Raw genomic sequence first — 26,026 nt, 5'->3', positions numbered from 1 at the left:
CAGAAGGCAGACGTAATGGCCTACTCACGTGAACTGATGTTAACCGCATCAACTCTAGCATCCCTAATCTGACCATGTTGTAGTAGATGGACGATCTGTGAAAATACCAAATCTACAGGCTCACAAGAGAGAATTCAAGTTCTACATTTAACAGTTTAACTAAGAAACAGAAGACTTTTAATAAATGTAAAACAAACTGTGACCAAACAGCAGAACACATCAAGGTCCAGACCCGAAATAAAGAGTGGCAGTTTAAGGAACAGTTTAAAAAGCTCCATCAGTGGAAGAGGAGGCCAGCATCACTGCAAGGAGTTGCATTGGTGTGACATGGCCTTAAAACTGTTTTGTTGCAAGGAGTTGCGACTATTTGCAAGGAGATCCATTGGACCAGTCTAGGGCTGGGTGCAATAACTGCAATACATAGCGGTTGTGTAATGCATACCGTGTTTTTTTAATCATTCAAAACAACTTTTTGGGGGAGATACCGCTATACCGTCAGTGAACAATGACTTATTACCGCGATAAATAAAGATCCAGCCCTAGGTATACATGGTTAAATTGTTCCATTGGGAATTGATTATCACTGCTCTTGCTGTTATTTTCCATCACTACAGCTTCGGACAGCAACACAAACTATACATTTGTCAGCTGGATAAAATCATACATTGGTCATGTGTAATTAATTCATTGAAATTACAATACCATTGTAAAATCATACTTAAATTAGTTAATTCCACCTTAACATATCCACCAAGGTGTTTGCAGAATCAGTTTGTTTTTGGGTCTCTGAGGCGATAATATATACGGGTATATATCTTTTTTTTTTTCCTGAAGATTGCAGCAGTTCAGGGTGATTGGCAGCTAGGACCAAGAAGCGAGCAGGAAAGATAACTGCCAACCCTTTCTCATAGGTACTGCTGATCAAAAAAAAATAAAAAAAAACACACACACTACTCAAGTCCCTACTACTTTGCTTGTTTTTATACTGTTACCTCCTGTATACATAATACAAGCAAGTGCAATATGAAATGTATACCATTACCTTCTAGGTACGTACATAGAAGGTAATGGTATACATTTCATATTGCACTTGCTTGTATTATGTATAAAGGAGGTAACAGTATCAAAACAAGCAAAGTAGTAGGGACTTGAATAGTGTGTGTGTGTGTGTGTGTGTGTGTGTGTGTGTGTGTGTGTGTGTGTGTGTGTGTTTTTACCATTATCCATATTTATGCCCTTCACAACATCTACATGTTATTTGACTACTCTACTAAGCATGTCTAATTCCATTGCTCCAACCTATTTGAGGCAAATGAGAAATTACTCATATGTGCAAATATATCATTCCTGTGCAAACCGATTAGATTTTGATTATTTCATTTGACTCCCATTAAATGGGGAAATTCATTATTCAAGACACAAAACAGATTTTTAAATGAAAAACTAAAAATACATGAAGCTAGAACGAGTCAGTGAACAGGTCTCTGGACAAATCATAGGCCTCAGCCGCCTCACTCTCTTCTTCAGCTAAGTGACTGACAGACCCGTTCAGATTGACCTCTCCACCTGATGTGTTTTGACTGGACCCTGCCCTCTCACAGCCACCTGGTGGATTACAGACACCATTCCCTGTCCGTCTGTGAACCAGCTCTGTCTTTGGTGTTGTAGTCATGTCCAAATAGTTTATTTTATGGTTATCTGTCTGTTGCCGTTTTCGGGTGTGCTCAAAATCTCCTCTTGAGACATCGGTCCATTCTCTAGGTCTGCACTTTACAGGCCCTCGAGTTTTACGAGTGGTGTGGGAAGAAACGGTCACTGCATTGTTCTCGCGTTCACTCGCACTCGTGTCATCATTGTCACATGATCCCCTGTCGTGCACCGTCATGTCGTAAACGCTTGTGAGGTTTGGTCCCATTTTCTCAGCTGGTCCTTTCTGGGCCTTGACACAGTGCTTGGACTTTTGATCAAGCCTCCAAAAGCTGCTCTTGTGCTTGGACTTGTGGCTGTGTTTGCTAGGTTCAACACTGAGCAGCAGGTTTTGTTTGGCACAGTTGATGAGCAGATGAGCTCTCAAACGGTTCAACCTACGAAGGGTTGCAGTTTGTAGTGGCGTACACATGTGTGAACCGTAAGAATCTACTCTATTGGGTTGCAAATTCAATAAACCCGATGCATGTGTAGGAACAAGTAACCTTGCATGACCGGCTCTCTTCACTAGAGGAGTAGACTGGGAGGGTGGGATAAAGTCCAGACACTGGAAATGATCACAATCCTCCATAGTAGTTTTGGCATCATTGTGACCCTGTGTGTCTGCTACGTAGGAACCGTCGCTGTGAACCACGTCTGGGGACGTTTCGCAATCTTGCATTTCCTGCGTGTGTGCTTGTGAGTCCATGTCAAATGTGCCCGTTCTGTTGTGATTTACTTGTGTGTACAACGTTGGCTGTAGAAGATGCGCTTCTTTCATGTGTGAGTCCGTGTTTCTTTGAGTTCTGGGCGTCTGTGCGAGCGAGCCGCTAAAAAGGTCTGCAGAGCAGTCGTACACGCCATCCTGATCACATGACCTGACCAGCGCCTCGTCTCCACTGAAAGATGTGGACAGACTCTGCTCTTCCTTCAGAGACTCATTCTCATTCCCACTGAGATTTCTGTATGTCTGAGGCGAAAGATTAGGCACACGGTCAACTCTATGGCTTCTGTCCACTGGATTGGAGGTTTCCAGTAATACGCTCCTGTGTGGGTGAATGCCTGTCAACTGAGCCTTACTTTGGCAAACGGAGGCGGCTTCAACAACAGCTTGTGAGTTTCCAGGTAATGGGTTGCCGCTAGCGGTGACTTTACAGAATCTATCATCTACGTCTCCATTATCCTGCTCACATAAGAACAGCCCTAGACTCTCAGAGAAAATGTCCTCCCAGGCCACTGAATCCGACAAAGACACATTGGCTTGTTCTGCTTGCTGCTCTCCGTCAGAACCCTCCTTCGTCTCAGCGCTGGGTGGTACAGTCCTGCTGGGTCCGGGCTGGAAGGGACTAAGCCAAGTGTGTAGGATGGGGGGATTTTCATCAACGTCGTGGACAGAGGAAGCTGGAGAGTCTCTGCATGAAGAGCTGCTCTGATAAACAGGCAGTGAAGGCGATGGCGGCACTCTTGCAGGATCTGTGGCTTCATATTTACCCTCGAGGCCTCTATGGCAAACGGGAGTAGGCTGCAGTGCTCTTGGGTTGGTGTGTGTCTGGTAGTGGGTACGCTCACCTGCACTGGCCTGGGTACTGCAGCCTTCCTCCTGCTCTGCCGACGACGTGATCAGTCCCAGTGACTGCTGCCAGGGTGGGGTAGGGCTAAGAATGTGCTCACTGTTTAGTGATCAAGGGGAATCAAGTATTTAAATGGTCAGGCAGCGGTACAGCAAACCAAATTAAACACAAGCTAAAAATAAAACATACTATACGTATACCGTACATTAGAAAATGCAATTAGTTCAAACATAAAAAACACATTAATCACTTAAACCATGGTTCCATAGGGCTCTACAGATCAATCTTAGAAAAGTCTAATATTTTGTTTAAAAAAGGCATTGTAGATGCCATATCACCCCAATCATAACTGACTTTGGAAACTTCCCACTGGACTTCAAGCAAATCTTCAGAAGGTTGACATTTCTCTAATATAAATCCTTGTTTTGAGTGGTCTTGTGTAATACAGTATAACTAATATTGTAATATTTTGAAATATGGACTAAGATTTTTAACAAAAAAAGGTTTGGAATAATTCACTGAATGTGCAATGTATCTAGAATATATGAAAGTTTCAAGAAATATTTACTTTTACAAAATATTCAAGTTTTCTGAGACTGATCTGTATATCTGGTCTGCTACTTTTTCCCCCTCTACACCAAACCTTTGCTCCACACAACAGCCAGGTACACTAGGGTTCATGTGGTTAAAATAAAACACACTTTTAACAAGGACAATAAATGTTACCTTCGCCTTGACGTGGAAACCAAACACGAGGCAGGGAGTGCTGTGTTATTGAAGCTGGCGGATGGTGAAGAATTGAGGGGAACCGGCAGTAGAGCTGCTGCTGAGGGTCTGGAAGCTATGAAGGGTCCGGTTGTCCCGAGAGGATGCTCTGTTGCCCTTCGAAGGAGGGCCTGGTAGTAACTGACCACAGAGCAGCCTCCTGGCCCGGAACCTCTTGGGAGAAGGATCTGGTTGGCAATGAACCGGGCAGAGGAATCAACCAGGGTAGGCCCTCCAAACAATGGACCGTTTTCTGCATCCGTGACCTACAGGCGACAGAGAAAAATTAAGATCCTGACAATAGGAGCACCGTTTCCCAAACAGTGGGTCAGGACAAATGTTTTATGGGTCGTGACTTGCGGGATATTTAAAAATATTTGATATAGATATAGATCCGGTGACCTCGGAACTGTTACCACCACGTATTCCTAAACGTAACCTCAGTAAAACTATTCCTAAACGTAACCTTATTTCTAAAAGTTATCTCAGTAAAACTAAAACAAGAATACAAGAACCGCTGGGTCCGAGCGGTCTTTGAAAGAAATGGGGGCGAGCGTTCCGGTTACCCCTGGAACCCCTTCAAGGACACCAAGGCGTCCCAGGACCTATGCTGAATGAGAACCGCTGGTATAGCTGATCAGTCTAAGTATCAGAGCATATGTACTGTAGAATGTACCATAGTCCATCTAGTCACCACAATACCACCTTATTTCAGTAGTACCTTTATTCCAAAGATGAAATGTCTGCCAACAAAACAGTCTTCAACAGCCTTGACCAACAGCGCAGTTCTTATTGGTGATTCAACTGAATTGTCCGAGTCCTCAACTAATCTATAAAGATGAATGGAGACAAACAATTACTTTTTCACATAACAGGCAATGTTCAGTGCACTGCAGACATAGGATGATGGTAATATAAACATAATAACATGTATATTAGTGGATGACCTGACGCAGGTCATTAGAATGGGAAATACTTTTGATTGTGCTTATCACATGGCTTTACTGAAGTCATCAAACTATTTCAGACACAAGTTCTCACACATCCATTGCTGCGTTCCAGTGTCCCATTCAGTCTTTACCTCTGTAGCCCACTTGCATGAATGCCAAAGAGTGCATTCAGACAGCCTCCAAACACAGTCACTCCAAAAATACGCCTGTCCCGAACAACTGTCATGGAGAGACGATAGCGGTAGTCAACCTGCTGCCTCAGACAGCTGGAGCCACATCTGGAACATCTGCATCTAGAGATTATATAGAGAAATCGATTCATATGTATTACATACACAGATAAAGAGACACGTTATAGATAGTCAGAGAAAGAGAGATTAGAGTAGGCCTACCGAGCAGTGGTTCTCAAAGTGGGGTCCAGGGACCCCCACGGGTCCTGGGGAGGTCATCTTATCCACTTTATTTATACATACGTTCAATGGCTATTCAAAAATAGCAGATCTACAAACTCACAGTGTGTGCCGCGCTGCAAGCTTTTTTACATCTGCTATTCTTTTTAATGATTTGAAAAATATCAAAAATGTTGGGTACATTTTGAAAAGAAGAAAAATAAATCTATCTTCTTCCTGGGGTCCCACTCCCTGGCACAACAGTTAGTTGGTGCGAAACAGTTTGAGAACTACTTGTATAGAGGGACATTTGAAATGAGCGTCTTTCTTCATCCAAGGCAAGGACAAAGAATGAGTGAGACAGATTATAGATAGACAAGAGGTCTTGTATTTTGCGTGTCACTCAGTCATTCATGTAATGTAAATCCTAGCTCTGGTCCATAGCTAGCCCTGAATACAGGACGGTCATATACAGTATTCAGGGCTAGTCCATAGCGTTAGTGGAGACCAGACTGCTAATGTAAATCCATGCTGTAACATACATGTACATCGTATGATGCTGTTGTTACCTTGTTGTGTCGTGTCGCACGTCTATCCTGGAGAAGCAGTCTTTGCAGCAGGGATAAAACACACAGCCCTCCTGAACGGACAACACCACACACTCCACCAGAGCCCGTCTGACGGGCATTAAGACATTTAAAGGACATTTACGACTGAATTCCCAACTGTCCTCCGCTGCTGCCAAGAAGCCAACAACACCAGCAGCATGCAGGCGGTTTTGTTCATTAAGTCAAGTCAACACAACACACCAACCTCAGGGTAACAAAACAACCGAACTAACTTCACCCAAACAATAACAATGCTATGCTAACGGAATCAAATCAACCGCCGTACACTGGTGTTCCCTGGAGGCAGTTCGATGGGATACATGTGTTCCTACGTGCACGTTCCTACCAGCTGGTAAAGTACTGTAACGTTAACCTCGCCTCACCTAACCTCGGTCCTCGTTCCCCAAAAAGTGGAAAGGATTCGGATTGCCAGACTTTCCACTGCGGAAGAAAGACAAGTATTTTGAAAAAAGATTTAGAAAAAAGGAGGAAAAACCTATGGGAAAAACGGTGGTTTTGGTGGTTAGTTCCGGTTGGCGTCGCATTGTTTTTATTCCCCACATAATGCAAATCAATTAATTTATTCTCGCCAGTCGCGCTACGAGTTAGAATAAAAGATGGACATACCAAACGATTACAAAAAGAAACTAAACAATTATACGAATTTAAACGAATTTTAATCATTTTGGAGGTGTACGGCACCGCTGGTTCCGGTTAGTGGTCTTCTGATGACTACAAAATGAAGTTAAAAACTACAAAAGTTATTTCCGCTCCCGACCGGATCATAAACCGAGAATTTGATCCCAGTCTTAACTGTAATGATGTAATCTATGCAATCCTACGGTTATAATCAATAAATCAAGACTTTATTGCATATTGAAATGCAATTGACATTAGAGTGAAAATATAAGTATGATAAAGGAATATATCAGAGTGAATAAAACAGATGGATTGTATCATAGAACAGAAAATAATTACAATGTGGAAACTCCTAAGAAAGGTGCCAAACTTGAGTTCTGATGTGCCAACCCCATGATTTCACAATTCACAGTGGGGTAAGTAGTAGTACAGCTTATTAATAAATAGGCCCAAACTAAGCAGAGCAACCTTCCTGAATTGCTTTTTTATAATGGATGTGATTACTCACACCATGTTGTTTTCACAACCTTGGTGCTATTAATATTTATTAAGCAAGCTCTGGGCTGGGATTATTGGTTTACCTAATCAGTTGCTGCTGAGCATTAATTAAGAATTCACCAAATACTGTATGTCCACCTATGCCTAAAACCCATGACGATCTGAGCTTTACCCCCCTTTTCTCCTCTAGTCTATTCTGCTTCTCCCTGAGCTCCTATATTTAATCTTTATGGTGTTTTCATCAGGATAAAGGTCTTTCAGATAACCAAGGGAGGTATTAGAAACGTACACATTTTTATTTGTTTTGAACCATTCGATGTTACTTCACTACATGCATTATTCCACTAGTATTAAATCTCCACCTGGTGGTCACAAACCGAACTTCAGGAAATGGTGAATAATACATTTTAAGATGTATAATTGCAAGCTGCAGTCAGTCCATCTACAGTACTCAACTCAATGACCCAACTAACTGCCTAAAACAAAGAAATTACTCCAATATTATGTCGTATTTATTTTCAAAAGATGATAAGTTTGATTAAAAAAATATAAACTTGGGACTTACCAACTTAGGACAACAAAAGCTTAAAAAAAAGAAAAAAGAAAGAAAACTACAACTAAAACTAAAACAAAATATACAATAAAAAAATACAACTTTAAATTTAAAATTGTAGAGCAAAATGTATTGGAAATTTGAATGAGAGTAAACATCTTCTGATTAACCACATGAATCCTAGCATTCCTTTTCTGGGACAAACAACTGATTTGACTACATCTCGACCTCGCCTTAAAAACAGTGGTTAAAAAGTTACAGTGAGTTCAAAGAGAGGCACGCACATCCCAAACAAAGTAGTACCGGGTGCTGGACAAAAATACGTACATAGGAAGGAGAGGATGTCCGCAAACTGGTTGGTCTTAGTGAGTCACTCACTCAGACCTGATGAAGACCCCGAAGGGGGTCAAAACGTTGTCATGCTTTTAATCTAAATAAAGAATTTACCTCTGGGAGCGACCAACCAGAGTGCGGACATCCTCTCCTTCCTAAAAAGTTACAGTGGCCTAGGATGCAAAGATAGGGCAGTTTTTACTTATGTCTGTATGAATTATATTAAACACAATCTGTAGCTGAAGGAAGTTGATTCTGGGTAATGTATTTTTTATTCATTATGTCAAAACACGTTTCACATATTTAAGCTCGACAATATTTAGTTAACAAGTGTGGTATTAGGTCGACTGGCTGCTGAAAGTGGCTAGCCAAAAACATCCCTTCTAAAAGAAAGAATGACAAATATCTAGGATATCTGGTAGCAACGGACAGTATTTCAAGGTAAAACAATTTAAAAAAAGACATAGCTAACGAACGACTTATATCTCTATTCAATGGTTTCTGGTTCGACATGAGGAGTGTCACTGTCATGTACCGGATCGTCAAGTACAACAATGTGATTGGACAGGGACTCCAGCACAGGCAATGACATGGGGGGTTCCAGGGGAGAGGTGACCTTCTCTCCCACATCTGGGTCCAGCGAGTTACCCAGAGACTGTTCAGAAGGATCCACACTCAACGCACCATCCAAGGACGACGACGAACAAAACAGCTCTGACGGCTTCTGTTGTTCTTCAGCATCATCCTCCACGAGGATCGGTTCCACTGGGTCACTGTGCTGATCAGCAACTGAGGAGCTTTGCTTTAATGCTTCATCGGTTTCCCCAACAGTGGTGGTCTCATATGCATGACCACCATCAGCTTCAACACTTTTAACTGGTGCCGTGTCCATCACCGTTGGTCCTGCGGCAGGCGCAGATGACACCATGAACAAGACCTCTGTTGGCTCCATTAACATGACAGGCCTGGATGTGGATGAAAGGAAATGTATAGCCTTTTCAGAGTAGATTTCTTTTCTACAAGCTCAATTATTCTACAAGATATAGAAGCTCATAACAGCACAACGTATTTTGAGCCTGTAGATGGGATATTTTTGGTGTGCAGAACGGCATGCAACTCATTTTAAAAAGGCAGTAACCCCTGAGAAATGGCAGTAAAGAGTGTCGGGGTTCAATTCCCTGGCCGAGTCATACCAAAGACTATAAAAATGGGACCATATGCCTCCCTGCTTGGCACTCATCATCAAGGATTGGATTGGGGGGCAAGTCTCTGTGACATAATTAGAGTCATGTCCAGGGGGTGTACCTGTACATCAATCCGCCTCATGCTACAGAAACAGGAGAAAGCTTCCTCTGCCCATACCTATAGGCCACATGGCTCGGCAAGGATTACTAACCTCTGAAAATATACATCACATCCATGAAACAAATATAAGAGACAGCATGACATTCTCAAAGGCCTGTTTTACAACTTAAAAACTCACAAAGTGTGGGTGGTTGCATTTTCAGTAACTTGTTGAGGGATTGGATATTCTATGTCCATTTTGTCCATTCAGCTGACATTTAACACTTCTTCTGAGAATCTGAGATACGTTTTGACGATATGATTTGAAAGAGATCGTCCAAATTCAACAACCTTTTGATAATACATTCTCCAGAACATCTCATAGATGACTGGGAGTCATAATTCTCACCTTATAGCTTCACCTTTGACATCTGCAGGATTACAAAAAAAGAAAAGATTTTAAAAGAACTCCACATAAAGACATAACATGCTTATTGTTGTTCAACAAAAATTGTAATACCTTTCTCCTCAAGTACTCTGCATACGTGACCAGGTCTTTCAATTACATGTTTAGTCATTGCATCACCATTGTTTACACTCGTCATAAAATCACAGTCAAGACAGGCCAGGGTTGCTCTGCAAAAGAGCAAAAGCATAATTTTAATTCCTGTTGAATTCCAAACAGATATGGTGCAATATACTACATGATGTACATATAGGTTATGTTGTTGGATGCAGTCAATATTTAATGTAAATCTGCTCACGAATCCCACGAAGATTTGATGGCTTCACTTACTTGAACGTAGTTCTAGATTTCCGGCGATCCGTTTTCCATTTTCTGTCTTTTTTGGTGACGGAACTATGAAATCTAACATAGGGGGGGAAAACAGTTCAAACACTTGGAAAATGAACACAAGGGAAGCTTGAGTGAGTCCATGACTGTGAAATAGGGCTAGTAATTCAAATGAGGTCATGTTTAATAATTACCTTATCATATGATTTGCAAAGGACTCTTTACAACTTGTCCGATATTTGCATGCACCACAATTCACCATCACTGGATAATGAGTAAAGAAGTCGTTGATCGGTGCATGGCACTCAATGCATGTGTAATTGCCCTTGACTCTGAAGAGGGAAGGAAATACAGAGTGAATGGAAAACGTGGAACCAACACCTCAAAACAATAGTATAACAAACATTTCTTTAACCCATTAAAACCAGGAAAGCATTGGTGTCATTTTATATTTTAGCTATGTATAGCACATTGGTTGCCATTAAAAAAATAGAAGATACATATCCAAGCTCATAGAGAGATAGCCATTTTTGAAAAAAAATGAAAATTTGACTCTTTGAAAGTAACATTTAAAGCAAACATTTTTAACTCAAATCTTTGCTTTTGGAGCTCCCTGGAACAAATTCTGGGTCTGCAACCAAATACATATAATTTTGGGGCTCCTCGCGTAGAAACTACGTTTTTCAGAAAACTGTTAGGATTTAGAAGACATTTTGTAGAGTTGTGTTAAAGGATTTCCATTCACGGACAACACCAACTAAGCATATAGGCCAGGGTGATTAAGTGTACTTGACACCAACCTGAGAGTCTTCAGTACAAGGTTGGTCTTTGCTTTACGCTTCTTGGTCTCAGTGGTCTTGGACTTCATTTTTTCCACCATTGTGGCCAAGACGGCCACTTTAGATGCAGGCTTGGGGGGTGTGATGCTCTGAAATTTGACAGGCTGTTTTGAAACCTTTGTTTCTTGGCTGATATAAAGATCAGGAGTACTGGGTCCGGACACTTTCCCGGCATTCCCTGCATTCCCTACATTCCCTACCATCACGCCATAGGAGGCACGTATTGTCACCTAGAGAGGGGAAAGAAAAGCCAATTCAATTTAATTGAATCTCTTACTGAATAATTATAATAACTGAATAAAAAGATGCATGTTTTGATAAATGATCATTCATAGTGTTGGACCTTTGTTCCAGCAGGGAGGCCCTCCAGAGCTTTGGGCTTTCTGAAAGTCTTGTGGAAATGAGTCTTGTGGTCTACTTTCTCCTTGTAGGTGAGAAAATTCAGCCTACATTTTCCACATCGATGGATTCCCTTTCTCTGAAAAATGGTAACAAATGTAAAACTGTTAACCAATAATTGGCATCACTGAGGAATACAATTAGTGTTTCATATTGGTTAACCTGAAAATATAATACTGGTATTAAAAATATTTTTTTCTTTCCTTTTCTAGGGCTATTTATAGAATAGTGATTCATTTCATTTGGTTCCCCTCTACCATATGTATTGCTCCTTTAGGGCAGGTGAAGAGAAGCAGGCATTACTGTCAGCCTTTTATTTATTACAGTAAGGTGTTCAGCAGGCAACCAAATCAATCCCACCTTAGCATTGCAGATAATAGGGAACTACTCTTCCAATTATACCATTCACTAGTTTAGAGAGGTGCCAGAGCCTTTGTAGGATCTCCTTTCATAGCAACGTTCTGGGTCAGTCAGAACCCCAATTATTTTATAATAAAGGCACACAAAAATGACGAATCTCAGCAACTTACCTGATGTTTCATGAAGTGTTGCATATAAGTATGAGTACTTCGATGAACTTTAAGGCAGAAGGGACAGAGCAGATCCTTTGTGTTTTCATGTGCTGTTCGGAAATGGTTCTCCACTTCAGAGAAGAAAGAGGACCTAAAATTGCACACCTGTGAGGCCAAGTAAAACAAAGTGTTAAGTTAAAGTTAAACACATATTTATGGACACACACACACACACACACACACACACACACACACACACACACACACACACACACACACACACACACACACACACACACACACACACACACACACACACACACACACACACACACACACACACACACACACACACACACACACACACACACACACACACACAACACCACATCCAAAATGCACCACAAAACACAAACCATATAAGAATCAGTTTTATTTGCCCCATACCATGCAACCGTAGGGCATTTCCCCCGGCTTGTGGGTGTCTTTCATGTGTTCCAAAAGCACTTGCTCCGACTCAAATGCCAGTTCGCATATCTTGCAGTTTGCTGGGGAAAACAAGAGAAAGATTTGTGTTAATGTTTATTTTCGGAAATTGAAATGTACTTTGTCTGCACTTTTTTCCTGCTACACCAAACCTCTTCACCAAAAATAGCCAATCTACAGATCCGCTATTTTTGGCCAACGTTCCCTTCAGAATAGGGATGCTAGCTAGGTTCAAGTGGTTAATATATACTAGCCCTTACCCGTTCAAAGATATGAGCTCCAAAATGATGTGCAGTGTGTGGGTTATGGGATGTGCACTGTGCACACAGTATATGAGGGATGGAAAGTAACTTTAACTGGTGCTTGCATGATGTAGGAGCATCAATGTAAGAAACCCGTTTCGTTTAATGGCTAGAGATACTGTTCCCCCCCCCCCCCCCCAGCCCGCCCGCCCGCCCACCCGCCTGCACACACACCCGCCCGCCTGCCTGCCTGCCTGCCTGCCTGCCCACACACACACACACACACACACACACACACACACACACACACACACACACACACACACACACACACACACACACACACACACACACACACACACACACACACACACACACACACACACACACACACACACACAGAGCTGGTTAAACATTTTGCCTCAAGCTAGATGCAGAATAGATGCGCCTCATGCTAGATGCAGAATAAATAGTAGATACACCATAAAAATGCTAATATACAGCATACGATTTGTGAAAGTGACAAACGGGCTTCACAGTTATGTCAGGTGTGTTCATATGCTTATGGTGATGCGATTTCAGATCAATTGCTCCAGCCACTGAGGAGAAACACTGTTTCAGACAGACAGACACTCACTCACTCACTCAGACAGACATTCGCAAAATTATAGTATAGATATTAAAATTGCGGCCCCCAGTGCAGTAACTCTGTCCCCAGATTAAAGACCCCTGGTTGAAGACCATTGTGTTTTTACTTGAAGATTCGAAGGCTGTGTGGGCGCTCTCGATGTGGCACTGCAGCTGGAAGGGTGTGGAGTACTGTCGGTAGCAGTGCTGGCACGTCGTGTGGCTTTCGTAGCTTTCGCTGTTTTGCTTTTCCAGCTCCAGGTGGTGCTTCATGTGGTTCATGAATCTGCAAACGCCACAGAACAAAGGTCATTTAACTCTTAGAGAGACACACACACACACACACACACACACACGATCTCAAGCCAGCAAGTCCCTGTAGCAAATAATCTTGTGTGATTATTATTATTATTTAATTTTTTGAGTAGGGGCTGGGGGTTTCAGAGCATTTGGTAAATCACTCACCAGATGAAGGCGCTGTTCGCCATCTTTTATCAGATCAAGAACAACAATTCACATTTTCAAATCTCATTTAAACATATCTAGATCGTTAATATTCTATTAATATGAACACCTTGACTGTCCAAAAATGTCTGCACTTTTGCTTTCCATCACACCTACGACTTGACTGAATTGGGGAGAATTTTAACTAGGGGTGCAACAGTTAATCAATCAATCAATAGTAAAACAAATAATGTAATCATCGATTAAAAAAAACAAACAGAAAATAGCAGATCTACAAGCTCACAATATGAGCATATAGATCGGCTATTCTGGCAATTGAAAATAGGTCTAAGTGGTTAATCAAACTTATGATTTAGAGTGGACCATTATAAAAAAGTCTATTCACATTTTTGGTGTCGATTTGTTGATTTAATGAAAAAGATATATACATTTCTCCATTAAGGTAATCACAAAAGTAAATTATAGAATATGAGATAATCCAATTTCCACCATGTGACCATATTCCACATGCATACCAATAAATGTATTTATAGACAAGCAACATAAAAAATGAACAACGCATGGCATGCCATGTAACATGTTTCAGGTCCCAAAGGTTTAAAAGAACAAGACAAATTAACCATTCTCCTTGCTCCCCGCTCTCTAAGCATGTATAATGGCTGTTATAATACCAGCAATTAAACAAAGCTTTTTGTTTTGCTTAATGATGTATACTCCTCTATACGAGCGCCTTCACCTCTAGCTGCCACTGCTGCCCTGACAAGGCACGGCCCATTTTTCAGCCTGTACATTGTGCTACCTCAGCTCCCCGAACAGACGTTTTTATGCGGGTGAACTATGACCTCTGCTGCAAGAGTGTGGTTGCAGTACAAATGTGTTTCCCCATTAAAAGCAGCTTACAGGGCTTTTTTTCTTTTTTTTTGGCAATGTTCTGAAGCAAAGTTATTTAATCAAAAGGAGCTGTTCTTGTGCCACCTAAACCTAGTCATTTTTCATCTTTAGGCCCACGAGGGAAAATGGACCGATATTGTCATCCATCTAAGTGGAAAACTGTGATGAGAGAGAGTGGAGGCAGTTCTCCATGTTTTCTTAGTGGGCATTTCTTACTAAAGAAACATAAATGTAGCTCCTCTCTCAGGGTGGGATAATACATGCCATTTGTGGAATTGGGAGCCAAAATGGACAATATTGCGTTTAAGAAATAATAAACACCTCAACTTGTTTTTTGGAGACAAACTAACTACAAAATACAGTAAAAAAAGCCATTTAGACCGGAATTCTCCTTTAATGTCTATTCTGCTTCAGTGAATTATAAACAGTACCAATGTACTCAGATGTACCGTTTTTAATCATTGTGCAAGTACATATTATTAAAAATTACCCTCTTAAAATCCATGATTTCAATTTGCATTTAATCTAATCTTTTGTCTTATCTTTTAACATTTTTCTCCTCATGCATTTTATTTAGTTTTTCCAGTTCATCTGCAAACATTTTGCCAAATGTGTTCATTTGTGGTGTCCGAATATCACAAACAGTTTAATTACAGACTAATACACATGTGCATCGTAAATTAAACTGCTAAATATACATGCAAACATACAGCCCGTCTCAAGTTCTACAAGACCATCATGCCCATCTCAAGTTCTAGAGATGGCAATAGATGCTCGCTTATAAAACACGTTGAAAAGCATCGATCCGATCCGCCATGACACCACGTAAACAATGATCGATTCCGGTGAAGGACGCGATGACGTCAGACCGGAAGTGTTAACGCTATGGACCTCTGGCCTTCAAAATAAGATACTGGCCGTTAATGGAGCCAGTGAGAGGCACTCTGGACATTATAATCCGTTAATTTCTGGGGCAATACAGTTAAGTATTATATAGGAAACTGAGTCAACCCATGAAAATTGGTCCGCAACCCAAAGATGCGCACTATGTTCTACTAGATTCAGTTCAATAACAAGTCAATTACAGAATAATAGTCATGTGTACCAGACTTACATACCTGATATTATTCTTGAGAATTTTCAAACAGCTCTGGCACTTGAACGTCGTATTGGTTTTCTGTCCGAAAGCCTGCTTTTGGGGATCTCCGTCATATTGGCCATAGTAGAAGTCTGACACCAACATGATACGCTTGTTGTCGCTTGTTGTCGGCCAGGACGAGGCAGCAAGATCCGGGGAGGTAGCAGTGCAAATCTAAAGACACACAACACATTTCACATAATCCTGCTGATTAACATCATAGAGAGAAATGACTACCCAAGTTAAAATCTTACATTGACTTGACCCATTATGGACGGGTACACATTAAAGTGTATTACCCCCTCAGGCCGGGAACACTTTTTTTAGTGTATTACAGTACATGTACAGTATGTAATACAGTAATTAATTTTTTTTAAATATATATTTTTTTCTGAATTCTTTCTTATGAAAAGCCAAAGGTGTAAGGCTGTAAGGCGTAAGCTATCAAATAGTTTTTGAATTTTGTTTCTAGCTGCTACAGAGGCTGAGTAAAATATTTTCTAGTAAAACAGTTGGTAATTTTCAAATCGGACTTGGGTCTTTATGTTTTTTTTTTTTTTTATCGGACTTAGGCCTAAATGGGTACAAAGCCACATATACTGTATATTAATCCGTAAAACAATGTGGAATAAAGGTTAAGATTGAAACAGGAAACTATATATTTCACTTTCCGTGCTGATTTATTTGTACAGTATGGTTCATTTTCACACTCAGCTAGTGAGGGAATCTGAGGTTATCAGCACCATAATAATAGTAGGCCACCACTAACAGGATTACATGTAACATTCATTTTAATTCTGGGAATACAGTACTGTACACTTGAAAACACTGCAGCTAGCTAGCATTTCTGCCAATACTTAACACTAGGGGACAGTCCGATAATCGTCCACAATTTATATCATTAATGGTATCATAGAAAGCCGATATTGACTTTTAAGTGCAGGATTGCACATTTATGGCTAAGCAACCAGTTTCATTAACATGTTTATCATTTATCAATATTTTATAGGAAAAATGTTGCCAAATGTTGTCTGTTCTTTTTTGCAACTCGATCCTTGTAGAAGCCATGCTGTAAAATTCATATACCATACTTCAAACCCTCTAGTAGGAAAATAAGAGCAGAGTTCTAAAAGGCGAAGCGGTCACTCACCTTCAGATGATATTTCAATGCGTCCTGTGTTTGGAACTCCATATTGCATCTTGGGCAGTTTCCACTCTCCACTAGGTTGACCACAGGCGGCGTTGGGCGTGTCACTATCGACATGCAACCACAACACAGCACAAATTACAATGGGGTTTACCTACGTTAGTGGTTCTCAAACTTTTACATTTTAAGGACCACTAGTTTTCTTATTAGGCCAGAATGTACAAATGACACTACAGGTCCATTTGGTTCCTTTTGTACACTACACTGCGTTACTGAAGCAATATGCCACTAGAGGTTGCAGTTTACCTTGTATTTTATATTGACTGAGAGGCGTAGGTAGACAAGGCGCTAGCCGACTGTCACAGACCCTTTCAGCCATTATAAAATAAGAGGTAAAGTGAGACCTCGTGTGGCTTATTGCTTTTCTAACACGGGATGTGTCCCAATTAAAACGGTTATTAATAATTCAATACAAGAACAACTTCTACAAGAAAGTAGCTCCCGGCAACAAGGAAGAGCCACTTCCTCCTGACACAGACTTATTTACTCAATCAGTCCAGCCAGGCTGTGTGTTAGAAACAAAACGTAACTGTTAGGTAAATTTCATGGTAACTAAGATATTCAATAGAAATTCATATATTTTTTAAAGCCAGATTTAGCTGCCATGTCTGTGAACTTCACATGTAAACAACTATCATAGCTACTTAGCATACAGTATATATCGACCGAGACATTGCAAGGGCGAGTGCTGCTAGGGGGCGCTTGACGTCTTTACAAGCCCCGCCCTGAGCCACTCAATTATCGTCCTACGTGCACGGGCAGTGCTTAGAAGCCACGCATGGCCAGGGTTTGTAATGAACAAGCGCTCCCCTAAGCTAGTTCAGCTACAGATACGCTGAATCGGTGTGGAAAGATATACCACATCTGGGATTGATATTAACTGATCTAACGTGTAGATTATAGTGTCATTTAACGGAAACCAGCCAATCAGAATCAAGTAGGGGACCAGTCTTTTTAGTTAAGTTAAGGAACTACTGACTGGTTTTGCTCATGTTGGTACCCATCGATGTGATGTGCAACCAGACTTGAGCTGATGCCTAAATGAAAAAAAAAGATAATCTACAAACTAAAGTGTTGTGATGCAAAGCAATGTAACCTTATAGATCTGTTCCCTCATCCATCGCTAATTGAAATGATGCAAGAAATAAGCTAATTGAATGTGCTTAAAATCTTTGATTATACGGCTGGTTGGTTCATTGTGAAACAATAATCAGAGGAATTTATGTTAAATGTAACATACCCAAATCCACTTTTGTCCTTTTTTCAAGGCTTTCAAGTTGCTGTGATACTGTGAATCTTCGTTTGACTGCGGTTTGATCTGTGAATACAAAAACAAAACAAAATCCATGTTTACATTTTGAGCAGTTTGCTAGCTGATTAGCATACAATGTAATTAATCACTCAACAAATCTTATCAAGCAAAGCCATACCAATTTTGTTGAGGGTTTTAATGGGTGCAGAAAAGCTCTGTACAGACGGTATCATGTGTTGATTGGGTTTGGGCAGTTGAGATGAGGAATATACGGCAGGGCCCTGGACGTTGGACAAGGTCACTATGTTATTGTTGATTTGTTGCACCTGAGGCCTATGGACAACACCAGGTAACACACTGGCTTGGCTCATGGGCTGCAGCAGTTGTGGTTGGCTTGCTGAAAGACAGTAAATAAATAATAGATGACAAACTGCAAAGAAAACAATGTATATAACAACCAGATTTAACCACATATACTTGTTGAACTGGAGTCGCCCAGGGGTCTATAATAGGCAGTAGGCACTAGGGCTGGGTTCGGTAACCGCCGTACCGCCGTATCGCGGTATACCGCGGCCTACCGCGGTGTCAGGGTCCTTACCGCGGTCAAAAAAGACAAAAAATAGGCTATTTTTATTGAGAACGAGCGAGTTTTAAAACGGGGGAGAAGCGAGGACCGCATGTGCTTCATGCCGCTCTGCTCTGGGCCGCGCACCACATGTTTGGAACAATTGGAAGCTTGGCCCGTCAGAGTCTCCGACAGAGAGTGAGACACAGTAGACACTGGAGCAGTGCAGTAGCCTCGGTCAGCAGCGTTAAACTTTCTCCATAATCCACACGACACAACTCACACAAGTATGTTTATACATACCTCGTGGCCGTTTCTTTTTTATTCATACGGGCGGAGCGCAACGCGAGGACTAAAACCGAAAATGAAACCAGCGCTAGTGAGTACTTTTACAGTATAGCGCGTGTGCCCGTCGTTGTTCGACTACAACCTTTTCTGTCAAGTCTGGTAACTAAAACCTGTTTACTATGTTTATATCACCACTCAATCAATGCGATTTGAGACGTGAGTTTGCATAATCACAGACCGTACACAATCACTATACCCGTCTCATCTGGTTTGTTCACAAACAGCGTGCAGTGAAGCCCCAGTAGCCTACCAGTGGCGTCAGTTCAGAAAAAGCTAAGGTATGGCAACATGACAGACACCAGTCATGTTGCCATACCTTAGCAACAGGCACAAGCTCAGAACGCGTTGCGAACGCGACGCGTTGTGAGCTTGTAGATCTGCTACTTTCAAAAGCCAGACCCACTGTGCTGTACGGGGAACTCGAGCAGTCGGGCTTATAGGACCGTGGAGAGACGAATTTTGGGCAGATGATAGGAATATTTTGTCTTATCGCCGAACCTTAATTAATAGATACGGGGGTGCGGTAATTACCGCAATACCGGCGGTAAATGGGAGGACGGTAACCGCGATAACAAAATGTTGATACCGAGCCACCCCTAGTAGGCACACTCTTTAAAATAAAGATCTTGGTGTCAACAATAGCCTATCTACAAGATCACGAGTTGTTGTGCACTAGATGTGCTATTTTTGCCCAATGTTTGCCATTATGACATGCCCAGAATATGGACAGTAGGGTTCAAGTGGTTAACTAGTGGTAAAATAAAACTATACTACAACCAGTAGACAAAGAGTATAGAGAAAATAATGTACATTTACAGAGTAGTTCTATATACTCTACCTAACCACAGTTTCACTATAATGGATACAATTGCATTTTTTTACCTGGAAAGATTGTGAATGTTGTCCCAGGGGGGTATTGTTTGCCAAGGGCAGTGATCAACTCTCTATTGGTTGACAATTCTGAAGGTGTCACGATAAAGCCCTAAGAAAAAAATGTGAGGAAAAAAAAGAATGGGGGGAAATCTGGGTTAGATTTTCAAAGTTACAGGATTCTTCTGACGTTTCCCTCAGATTGTTTTTGCAGACACAGCAGCCCTGCTCAATTAACAGTGTTCAATTAGCCAGTAGCTATGCCCCTCCCAAAAAAGCTTTTGTCCAATGCTAGCTTAGCACCTGGCAGCTTGCCAAGGCTGTGCCAAAGATATTTAATTAATGAAGATAGCTCATCCTCATTGGATCCACTAGAGTGCGACATGGTACACAAATCCTACAAATAGACTCCTAAGTGGGCGCCGGCTCTGACGGCAAATCTCGCGCACGTCCTGTTTACTGGTGCTATAGATCCCGCGAGAGTGTGTTGCTGGGACAGCTAAAGAGCAATAATAAAGTTGATTTTCTCAGTTGTTGTGTCGCTGAAAAAAGCCACTTTAGTATGACAATTTTGTTAATATTATGTGGCTTGTGATGATCTGGTCCAATATTTAGTTCAGTGACTATAGCTTCTGAACTATTATTTTGCTCTGTGTTCACGTTAGCTCTCCCATTGTAAATGAATAGACTCCAAACATGCTTCCGCCTCCTAAAAAGGTATCTACCTACGTCACACAGAAACGGGAAGTACAGGTCTTTTGCACCCTCTTGCTATCGCCCTCTTGGGCTGTGCCTTGGCAAGCAGGAAGTTATTCTAAGCTAGCATTGGACAACAGCTTTTTGGGAGGGGCATAGCTACTGGCTAATTATGTACAAACAATATGCGTTTACATTTCATACAACATCCGTTTATGACCAAAGCCAGGGTCCATTTCTACAGTAAAGTAGCCTAAAGTGGTTGGTTATTCATAGAAAAGCTTTTAGCATTGTTTGGCTTGTTTCAGCTCTTTCCAATGCCAGTGATTTTGCATATTAGTTTAAATAAAGTCAGTGCATTTTGCTCTATACCAGTGGTTTCTCAACCTATGGGTTGGGACCCCAGGGGGATCCCCAAATTGTTTTGGGGGTCCCCAGTCGATTAGCTTACGACAACCTTTTATACCAGTGGTTCTCAACCTGTGGGTTGGGACCCCAGGGGGAATCCAAAATTATTTTGGTGGGTCCCCACTCCCGAGACGATTAGCTTACGACAACCTTTCTAACACCTCTGTAATAAAATGTAATTGTGTCCAAAGTAATCAGCAAACTATTCTATAAAAAATGGTCCAACATTGACCAAATATTACCCAAGAAAGAGGCTGATCTACATTCTCACAACACCTTGCTTTGCGAGGTTCAAATATGATTATTTTGAACCACTGCTCTATACGATTGGGGGGAAATCAAGCAGGTCTTAGTTTGGGTTTTGATTTGGCAATTAGAGAAAAAGCATTCACATGACTATTTGAACATTTACAACAGTACCATAACTAAGGTCGGCATTATGGGGCTGCATAGCATTGGGGTAGAGAAACCGTTATTATTTATTAGAGCAGGAGGTGTTCCAAAGGGTTCCCAGTTCGAATCCGGGCTCCCCCTGAGTTAATGTCGAAGGGTTCTTGAGCAAGACTCTGTCTGAACCCCTAATTGCTCCCGGTGAGTAGGTTGGTGCCTTGCATGGTTGCCTCCGCCACCGGTGAATGTAATGCACAATCTATGTAACGCGCCTTGGATAAAAGCGCCATTTACCAATTAAGGTCGTAAGATCAGCATATTAGTGTGCATGTAAACAGATCCACTGTCAGTTCTCTGAACATCTTCACTGAAAAACTTTAAATAAAAATGGGGATGGCTCACAATACATGACTAGCAACAATTGGACCACAGTACACATTTTGCTCATCCGAGATAGAAGTAATGAAAATGCCAACAATACCTGGTTATTAACAATAACAGGTTGTGGAGTCATTGTTGTCATAGCTGGTGCACTAGCTGTTATGCTCTTCACCCCTTTGCCAGGCATAGCTTTATACATTTGAGATGGCGTTTTCTGTGCAGGACCCCTTGTGGGGCGAGGAGCATTCTGTGCTGGACCCCTTGTGGCGCGAGGAGCAAGAGACAGTAACCCTGGTCTTCCAGCCATATTTCCTTTAACAGGTGCAGTCTTATTCTTTTGGTTAGTAGCTGAAAACACAAATGTTCACAAACAATATTGCAGTTAGGGCTGGGCAATAGAACAATATTATATGGATATTATGATATGAGACTAGATGATATCTGATCTGGGATTTTGAAGTTGTATAATTAACATATTCACACAATTTCTTGTAGGCAATAGAGCGCCTCCATTCACTTGCGCTTTTATTTTGAAGAGCCGGCCGGAAACCACCGTCCATTTTGTGTGACTACTTTACCCTGGGTGTTTACCGTTTACCTCATATTGGTCAAGTTTTAGCCTGTAGAAGCTAACGCTAAACGGAGCCAACCATTTCGAGACTATATTTTGCAGTGAAAAAAAAAACGATTCTCTGCGATCCAAGTGTTTTTTGGAGATAAAGCTGTTTTTTTGCAGCACAATGAATCAGAGTATATGGAGGATTTTCGCTGCGCGATGACGTCAACGCCAAATGGAAACGGATCGGCGAGCCTCCCTTCACCAACGGACCTCCGGGACGGCGCGGTAATGTTTTATAATATATATATGTATATAATATGTAATGTATATACGCGTTATAGGGTATAAATCCCGAACCAGTTTGGGATAGGCACACTACCGCCTGGTTCTGAAATCCCGAAGTATGGGATAGGACTTCCAACGTAAAAAAGACCATAAAAGGACTTATTTGGGATGTTCCTTTTAGGCAGGGTGTTTAACTGTACTTTTACTGTACTACATTTCTATTGTTTTGACTATACTTGTACGGTTCTCCATTTTTGTCTAATAAAATATTCAATCAATCAATCAATCAATCAATCGGCACTTAAAGTGGAGTAGTTCACCCCCAAATGATTTTATTTTTTTCCTATCGATTACTCACGCCATGGAGACTTGAGTTCAATAATATTTTTTTGTATTTGTCTAAGACAAATAAAGTATATAGTAAATTTGCCACCCTTGATTCCGGATGGGGACCCAAATGCATTGTCCGTGGGTCCCCATCCGGAATCAATGGGGGTACATTTATTGGAATCAAATTATTGTCTTAGGCAAGTGACAAATAAAAAAATATATTATTATCATCAGGGGTTGACACAAAGGTCTCAGAGGCACTGATCATGTTCGTATAAAATGATTGGTAAGATTTAATTACCGCTCAATGTAACACTTATTTCTTTACTTTCTGGGTCTGTGCGATAAAAAAGTTCATACCGCAATAGCTCCAAATCCAAATAGCTATGATTAAATATGTCTATGGTTTCACACTTGTTACATTCCACAGGCCAGAGGACAGAGCGCGCTGGCCACTTTCAGGTTTTTAGACAGATATCTGCATCAAATGAGCACTTGCCCGGTCGGGCAACCTGAAAGCAAACTTTACCTGCCCTGAAGTTTTATTTACCTGCCAGGGGCAGGTGGGCAAGCCTTAGTGTCAATGCCTGATTATTACTGTTTAACTCATTGAACTCCATTACGTGAGTAATCAATAGATGGGTGAACTACTCCTTTAATCACTTTGCCCCATAAAGATTGTCATGATTTGTTTTTGCAGATGTTCATAAATAGCACACCTACAAGCTCACCATCATGATGCAACACATGGGGGAGCTTGTAATTATAGATCTGCTATTTTAGATAGTTTTGCAAATGTTTTGAAAGACATTTTAAGTAATATCCTGATATTTGTTGTCCATATCGCCCAGCCCCAGTTCAACATAATATAGTTTCTTTTCAATTTTCAAACACATTTTTATACAAAAAGGGCACAACAGCTAACGGATTGTGGAGGTCCTGCATGGCAATTACAAGCATTCATTCACAAAATATTCTAACTTGCATAGTTGTGTAGTTGTGCATTTGTGTATAATAAAACATATTGGACAACTGTACGGTGGCAAATAGAGTTCTCTGACGAAGATGGGCTCATCATCATTCATTCACAAAATGTCATAACTTGCATAGTTGTGCATTTGTGTATAATAAAACATATTGGACAACTGTACGGTGACATACTGAGTTCTCCGATGAAGATGGGCTCATCATCATCATCATCATCATCACCACCACCACCACCACCAATGTCGTCGTCGTTATCATCTACCAAGTTGACTTCTGGGATTTGTGATTTCTGCCACGGCTCCAAGTCCTCCTCCTCACATTCCATAAAAAGTTCAGACATGATGAACCTGTAAGACATAATTGGCCAACATTTACTATTTCGTCTCTCACACCCTTTATTTGGAGAACTACACACTGACTGCAGACTAAAAATAAAATGCAATACAAGCTGTGTTGTTTTTAGTGCTTTAGCACCACAAGCTGCCGATTAATAATGGTAATCAACAATAATGATAATGTACATTTCTAAATTTTCTATGTCCTGATAGTATTTGTTATGAACGTATTAAAGGCCTAATTTGCAATAATATCGTAATCGTAATAGAAGTCAGCGTATGGTTTCTAGAATACGAAAATATAAGTGGTGCATTCATTTACTTTGTAAACAGATTCTGCCCAAATCACATGGATCACTGTGGTGATCATACCAGTGTTGTTTGTTGTGAGGGAAACAACTTGACATGAGATTTCCCTTCATGTTGTTTTCCTTACATGCAATTATATTTTTTCTGTGTGACTCTGAGGTAAGTAATTCTGTCCGTACACGTGCGTTCAGCATTATAACATGCATATACAAAAGCCTATAAGGTTACATAACATATTGGGCGGTGCACAATGATTACACATATTTGAGGCGTGCATGTGGCGCGCCGAAAATAGCCGATCTACAAGTTTCACGGCCCGTTGCATCGCGATGGGTTGTGAGCTTGAAGATCTACTATTTTCGGCCGAGACGTACAATTCAGGCTACGTTAGCTAGCGCAGTGCCACGGCTAGCTAGCTAGCATCCATGCTTTTCAAATAATATGGTTTTCTGTAACTTAATGCACATGTACACAATGTTACAGGTTGACAAATCATTTCTGCCACATGTTAACAACAGCCTACTTTTACTTTTCACACACAAGTACCAGAATAGGCTAGGAGGCTAACGTTAGCAATAGCAACAACTTGAGCTAGCTCTATCATTATTGGGCAATGGCTGCTGGGTAATAATAGTCTGTGTCCAATGTCTCCATCCTGCAGACAAAGGAATGGTTTATAAAGCCATAACATTAATTTTACCTTACTCATACCCCGGCGCCCCGGTGCCAGTTGTGACTGAATGGCGGCGACCAACGTTTGTTTACCACCAAAACAAACGCATAAGATTGTGGTTTATTTGGACCAGACCAGACTAGCCTCTCGCGTTTGGTCAAGTATCCTGAAAAACCTCCAGATTCGGCGGGGAGGAGGAGGAAGTAGACACTTTCCGGCGGAACCAATCACCGTGAGGAAAATGCCATGGGCAATTCATTTTACAGTTTACATATCCGGTTGAGAGCGGATACCGAAACGGCCTATTAGTACATTGTATGTGTGCGTAGAAATTACCGGATACAGTAGGCGGGCTTTAGACCAGATCTGAGAATTGCACAGTAAATAGAAACCAGGCTATCCACAGGTACAGTGGAAAGCCTACTGAAGCTCCCCCCACTTTGTATTTTAGTTCTGTTTTTACACCCATTCCTCATGTCCTACTTGTCCAGCAGCTTAGCTCCAAAATATAAAGGAATTGTTCAGTTTGTGATACAAGCATGACATTTGGTACAGTTATAGCAAAGGCATTCCTAAAAGATTTGGATATGGATGGAGGCATCATGAATTTTCAACATGATGCTCATGGCAGCCGTTTTTCAAAATGGCCACCAGCAACAACCGTTTTCTTATGAGTAATGGATGCGTGATTGGAAATGACACCCGGGCTCCAGACGGAGCCGCTCGATTGTCCACGACACTGCAAGCGGCGCGAAGGCCAGCG

At 41.3% G+C, this 26,026-nt stretch overlaps 1 protein-coding gene across 1 annotated transcript; it reads right to left on the bottom strand.

Annotated features, from left to right (window-relative positions):
* Window positions 1-7,845: 7,845 nt before the first annotated feature.
* znf280d (zinc finger protein 280D) lies at window positions 7,846-25,398 on the bottom strand. The gene is made up of 18 exons (XM_080729792.1): window positions 25,291-25,398; window positions 24,121-24,293; window positions 21,886-22,133; window positions 19,923-20,022; window positions 18,306-18,524; window positions 18,116-18,193; window positions 16,819-16,922; window positions 15,649-15,842; window positions 13,303-13,460; window positions 12,267-12,367; window positions 11,838-11,984; window positions 11,252-11,386; window positions 10,870-11,138; window positions 10,264-10,401; window positions 10,073-10,144; window positions 9,797-9,912; window positions 9,686-9,707; window positions 7,846-8,957 (listed from the first exon to the last, which is right to left on the bottom strand). Exons 2-18 carry the CDS (start codon window positions 24,284-24,286, stop codon window positions 8,480-8,482), a joined length of 2,745 nt encoding a protein of 914 aa, XP_080585918.1. The 5' UTR covers window positions 24,287-24,293; window positions 25,291-25,398; the 3' UTR covers window positions 7,846-8,479.
* Window positions 25,399-26,026: the final 628 nt, after the last annotated feature.

Source organism: Nannobrachium achirus, assembly GCF_963921795.1.
Source record: "Nannobrachium achirus genome assembly, chromosome: 7".
Lineage (NCBI taxonomy): Eukaryota > Metazoa > Chordata > Actinopteri > Myctophiformes > Myctophidae > Nannobrachium > Nannobrachium achirus.
The sequence above is the reverse complement of the archived record's forward strand: the minus strand, read 5'-3'. Positions and strand labels throughout refer to the sequence as shown.